Below are 6,275 nucleotides of genomic sequence, written 5' to 3'. Positions count from 1 at the left end.
CACTCTCAAGAGTTCTGGATTCAGTTTGGCTAATTTGTGGATTTTATGTTTGAAAGCGAAACTAGAGTCAAGCGGAACCAAACCCAAAGCGAGCGCCTCATTTAGATTAATTTAAATTTATACCTAAGAGACAAATTCCGAAACAAATAAACAATTTTGCATTGATTGTGACGCAATATTACACTTCCAAGATTATCCTGGTTTGTATTTTTATCCGGAGTCACACAGGACGCTTTGGAAAATTACTGTGGAGACATTGGCGGTCTTGGTATACATGCAACATTTTCAACATCGCAAGCTGCAAACGTGACGTGAAATTGCTAGTATTCTTCCACTTACGCCGCTTTGTTGCCACATACGACGCCATTTCCCCAGCTTGGACCGATGAAGTTGGCGACACACCTTGTTTACCAGCTATTTACCAGCTGCTGCTGGAACATTCAGTCGGGTCTCCGCCATCAGGAACGCTAGGTTGCTCATGAAAACGGCGGTCTGACCTCGAACGTGCGTACCTGCTCACGAGGTGTGCTAATAACTTAGATATTTTTTCTTCTTCACTCTATGACAGGGAGAGCGCGTGCTTGGTTTGGAAAAACACTGCAACACCTCCAAGAACAACCTCTCCCTCTACGACGACCCCAACTCCAGTGCGTGCTCGGTAGACTAGCGCGTGTGAGGCGACCGGTTTTAATGCTGCGATGGTACTGTATTGAGATAAAAACCACTGTGAAAGTGGGAATAATCGACATTGTGGAGGTATGTGAAGTATGTATGATGTCTATGTTGAAGGCTTCATTTCGTTTCGTTTTGCAGACGACGCTTGTCGTCCGCTCGCGATCATTGTTTGACAACGCCACTAGATGTCGCAATTAATTCTGGTATTTGAAAACCACAATAAGCGATCCCATTTACTTACATAACTTCGAATAAATTTATTAGAATAAATAATAATTTTTAACAATTGATAACACTAGCCAAACGTTTTGTTGTTATTTTTGCACTTTCGGCTTATGGCGCTTCCGGTGTAAACAAACGCGCGTGGCCGGCAGGGAAGTCGGCGTTACTGTAGCTTTTCCCAATTTTTCGGCGTGTAAATTGCGCCCATTTACAACACACTAAACAAAAATTCATTCATTTTTAACTGTACGTAGTGATATCTTACCAACAAGCTCGTGCACATGTTGTCGACGTTGTTTCTTAGGTTTTACCAGCGATTCAGAGCTTTTCGACATAGCAAGGGGTACGTAGAGAGAAGATAACTTTGTGATCGCGTACTTGATTTTTTCGTTTCTTTCTCCTTAGATTACTTCAGAGACACCGGCTCGCTATCGCCAATGCCGGCACGGCAGCACTTTTGTGTCGAGCTTGGAGCGTTCCTGCCACCGCGCATTGCGCAAACAGCGACCAGGTAAGCGACCAATTCTGATATAACAGAACAAGTGTCGGTCAGCATTTATAGGCATACACTAGCCCGAGACCGCAGGACGCAAAAACGACACACACACAATGTCTTCAATACAGCTGTGTTAAAGACTTCGTCCAAATTCCCTTTTACCACATTCAATGCAAGCCAGGGACCGAAAATGCCTCTGGCATATACCTCACTTGGCAAAAAGGCTAAAGCTAGAGCTCACATGCAGAGAGCAAATCGTGTGTTTCTTGCGCAGGTGTTGAGGCGGCGTCAGAAGCGACGCGAAGCTCCGATTGGCTTTGATTGATAGTTTAGCAGACTTCAAGACTTTGTAGTGTTTGTGTCATTTTTTGCCTGCAGTCTCGGTGTTTTTGTCGTGTAGTAAACCCGATGATAGATGCCTTGAGGTCTACCCACTATTTTTTTCAATCAGCCAATAAGAGCTTGGCGTTCCGTCATCGTTGCAACCCCTGTGCAAGCAGATAAACTTGCGCTCTGCACTGGATGTGAAGTATGCAACAGCCCTTTACGGGAGTGCGCAACAATATGTAATATAGTGTCACGTGCCTCGTTCCACCATACTCCGCCTGACTTGCTGGGGCCGCAGGTTTTGTCTTTGCAAATTAGGTCCTAGTGAAACAGCGCGACGCATTCTCCAGGTTCAAGACCTAAATCCGGCAACGTTGTCCCACGAATTCCTCATCAAGCAGGCTAGCATCGCTGCCGTCGAAGCAACATCTAGGATCTTGATGCAGCTGACGGCTGCTGTCTTGGACGCACACGAAGCATACTGCAAGGTGAGGAGTCTAATTTCGGAGCCTGACCAACCAGGAGTTTGTCTCGTCATAAATTAGGGCAGCGTCCTAGACGCAATGATACAGGACACAAATGCGCAGATATGTACGGAGGAAATGTAGACGAGGAAACTTTTCTCCATGAGTAAGACAAAAAAAACAAAGAAGCACCGATGTCTTGTTTGCACTGTGTTGCATTATGTACCACTCGCCACAACAAACCAAATTTAGATCAGTCTTGCGAGGAAGGGGAGAAGTTTTAACGAGATTCCTCGAACAAAACGCAAGTGCAATGTCAGCATGCGCTGGAACAGGCCGAGCGGTGGCTTCAACCCCGCTTTCCTGGCTTCTGCAGAGCCTGAACCGGATGTGCTCGTTGATGAAGACCTTCGAGACCGAGCTGGGACGGTGTGCCGGCAGCGACGAGTTGTGGCTCGAGCTCATCGCCATGAGAGAGGAGGCCAACCGTCTCAAGGCCAACCTCGTCGTAAGTGGCGCCGTCGTGATGCCGCAGCTGCGAGTTAGGGAACGAACGTTTACGCTGCGTTTGTGCTCGGCACAGTTAGATTAGAAAGTCTGCCGCCAGTTAGAAAACTTCCTAGAGGTGTGTGAATGTCACCACAATTTTGACCGCAAATTGAATATGAATATTAAAATTGTGATGTAAATAAGATTCAATATTTTTTGATATTAACATTTAATGTGAATTGAACGGATACTTTAATAAACCACGACTCTTTTCTAGAAAACCTGCCGAACGAAAAGGAATACTTGCATTAAAGACATTAAAGACGTTCAAAATACCCTGGAACGCCCCCTGCAATGCGGAATTAGAGCGCAGCTCTTGAGGAGGAGAAGGGGAAGGTACGGAGAGGAGGCTATGCCCCTCGCCTTCTCCTGCTCGCCTCCCACTCAGGGGAAATTTTTCCGCTAAATTTAGCGGGGAATTTTTTCGCTTAATTTACGGGGAAATTTTTTTCACTAAATTTAGGGGGGTTATTTGTTCTGCTAAATTTAGCGGGAAAATTTTTCGCTTAATTTTGCGGGGAAAGTTTTTGCTAAATTTAGCGGGGGAACTTTTGTGGCATCGTCCTTTAATGGGCCCATTTCTCTCGACCAGGGGATGCTGTAGCGTCCCTGAGATGCGACCACAAGAGGCGCTTCCGCTAGCGTCCGTGAGACGTGACCATTTCATGCCTACATGAAGCGCCGTCTCATCATGCACGATCTACGGGCATAAACTAGTCTGTCAGCGTCCCTTGGCGTCTGTCCATGACCACTAACAATGCATTTGAAAGGGTGCAACGCTATGCAAAACGGAGAAGCGACCTAAACATATTCGGTTTTGCTCGCAAGGGGCATTGCTCAAAACTTGAGGGCTACGGGTCTTTGAGAAGTTGAACTGTAATCATAACCAAGGAATGCTGACCTATAATAGCAAACAATATAACCGAGCCCATTGAACCAACCAACATGCTCAGACACGTCAGCCGTTTCCCCCAGCACGCAGGTGCAAAGCAGTGAAGCTCGACGCCAGTACACTGGTGCAAAGCGGCGAAGTTTGACGCGATGGAAATCGTTGAGTTTTAAAGAACCTCATTCATGGTTTACAAATATTTGAAAAATACGCACCAGGTATTTTTGAGGAAGATATTTTTATGTATTTTTTTGTTGCCTGCCCGACGACGACTGTTCCACTATATCTTTATTGTCACCACCAATTTTTGGGGAGCAGTACACTTGTATAGTGGTACTACGCTTTTCTTCCCAAGTACTCTAAACATGCGAAAATCCGCGTTGCAGAACCTGGAATCCCGGATGCAGAGCGTCTCCAACCTGGTCGAAGCCATGGCGCAGACGGCGTTTGTCAACGGCGCCGAGTACGCGGGCATCAGCGCCAACGAGCGCCTCCTCTCGGCACAGCGCGAGATCAGGAGCGCCGCCAAACGCACCGCCAGCCTTGAGGCGGTGCTCAACGAGGCCCAGAAGGCCAGCATCATCGCCGCCCTAGACAACGACGACTACGACGACCTCGACGACAGGAAAAAGCCGCAATGACAATCCTCGTCCTACTGGCATTTGCAACGGGAAGTGAAAACGGCTGGTCAAAAGGATTACCAGCTGCACCGATCCCGGATATCGCATGGTCCTTAGGTAAACTACTTACTGGCCTGGAATCTTCGGCAGTATCTGCCCTAGTCAGTTTTGTCACCACGAGCTGCACCGATCAATGTAAGAGTAATTCCGAAATCATACGACACCTAGGTCTGGAGCGTAGATGCCGTTCCTAATCATTCATCTTTTCGAAGGGCCAGTGGGGTTTTATGAAAGGGCAGACACATCTAGCGACTTTCGTTGTGGCAACTTCTCCGAACCCTCGTCAGTTCGTTAGACACTCCGAGTGATCCGATTGGTTGACTCCTAACGTCGGCAGCATGCCTCAGGTGCTTCAACTCGTCCCTAGGGAAATCCTTCCCATAGCATGCAGAAAAAATTCCGGACCAGGTAACCGAAGGACCATGGCTACAGTACCCAGCTCTTTCGGACAAAGATGAAGCTCAAGCATTATCCTGCCTATGAGATACAGCCTGCAACATTTTTTTCGGGCCGTCTTTGGCCAACCACGATACTTAGGACAAGAGAGTGCACGGCGACGTCTGCTATCTTGTTGATGGAAGAGAGCCTGCGATTGTGTCTCTGTTATCCTGTCAGCCGGGATAGCAAGGACAAAGAAGAGGATATCCCAGCGGCATCCACAGACTTGTTGGTGTAGGACAGCCGGAATCACTCGCTTGGTCATCCTGTCTTCTGTAAACAAGAATGACGACTATCCAGGACAAGCAAACAAGTGCCTCAAAGTTATCCTAAGCACCCAGGGGCGATTCCCAAGGACAATAAAAAGCCGCTTCAACACTTGGTATCATCCTGCTTCCAGTTGGTATAGATGTGCGCGATATCCTTTGTCCGGTCTTTCATCGAAAATGGCAAAACTGACAAGCAAATGTTCTCCTGGCTTTGTCCTGCGCCTGCCAGCATGGACAATATAAAGAATGGTTCACACACTTGCAATGGTTTGAGAGTGTCTTAAGACCTCTCAAGATTTTTTACGACGAGAAAGCACACTGGCGACATCTATCCAGTAGTCGTGGAACGCTTGGTATTTCCATATATTTCCCTTTCTTTTTTTTTGCTGTCTTGAAAACTGTGGACAATGTTATAAACAACCACTTCTCATAGAAAGTATGTACATTTGATCTTGAAAATACCGTAAAACCTTCGCTCTAGTGAAATGCAGTTCCAGAGTTACCTCCTAGGTGGTGCCACCATGTTCTCTTGAGCGACTATCTTACAATTCGGGGGAATGTCATTGAATTGTATCCTTCAAAATGGCCTGATGTGCAATTTTGAGCTGCCTCCAATTACGTGCTTTCTGTGTGATTCTGCTAATTGAATTCGATGCATTGCAATCAGCATGCACTGGACACTTTATTTGAACCTTTGCGTTAAAGCAAATGTTGAGCCTGCTGCTCACCAAATGCATAATGGATCTCTGCCGTCCTTCGGTTTTTCCTGTTGTGCCACTAGTCTATTGCCAATAGAACAAAGACGCAGCATTCTTTTAGTGCAATCGGTTATCGGTGCAAAGCTGTAAAAATACATGCTGCATTGAAGCGTAATTCGGAGTTCTCCAATTACCCAGATTCGTTCACTTAGTAGGATCATCTTCTAAATCCGTGGGGTATCGGAAGTGGTGCCTGACGATTAAACTCGTGTTCTCTTCTGGTAAACCCCTCGTGGTAACATACGCTCATAATTGACTCGTCTGTTATGCCACATTGATTGCCGGAACAGTGTACCTTCAGGCTTCGTGCAGTAAGACTCGTTACTTCCTTAAAAAGCTCGCACAATGAAGTTTTTTTTTTTTATTGCGTTTCACTCTGCCTTAGGTCAGACAAACAATATCTTGTCAAAGTCTGTTATCTGCTTCAAAAATTGTATAGTTTTGATCGTCAAATGTGCTCGCACTGTTGCACCGCGATTCGACGAAGCAAATTAACTATGCGGGAACC

The 6,275-nt window shown here is 46.4% G+C and overlaps 1 protein-coding gene across 1 annotated transcript; it reads left to right on the top strand.

Annotated features, from left to right (window-relative positions):
* Positions 1 to 1,141: 1,141 nt before the first annotated feature.
* Positions 1,142 to 5,267, top strand: LOC8025111 (the record flags this gene model as incomplete). The annotated part of the gene is given in 7 exon segments (XM_029974189.2): positions 1,142 to 1,169; positions 1,172 to 1,198; positions 1,201 to 1,240; positions 1,303 to 1,408; positions 2,071 to 2,208; positions 2,561 to 2,692; positions 4,009 to 5,267. Coding segments are annotated over 7 exon segments (726 nt in total), but the record flags the coding sequence as incomplete, so codon positions are not given.
* Positions 5,268 to 6,275: the final 1,008 nt, after the last annotated feature.

The sequence above is a fragment of the Ixodes scapularis genome, unplaced genomic scaffold (assembly GCF_016920785.2).
Source record: "Ixodes scapularis isolate PalLabHiFi unplaced genomic scaffold, ASM1692078v2 PGA_scaffold10__122_contigs__length_95168666, whole genome shotgun sequence".
In the NCBI taxonomy this organism is placed as follows: Eukaryota; Metazoa; Arthropoda; class Arachnida; order Ixodida; family Ixodidae; genus Ixodes; species Ixodes scapularis.
The sequence above is the reverse complement of the archived record's forward strand: the minus strand, read 5'-3'. Positions and strand labels throughout refer to the sequence as shown.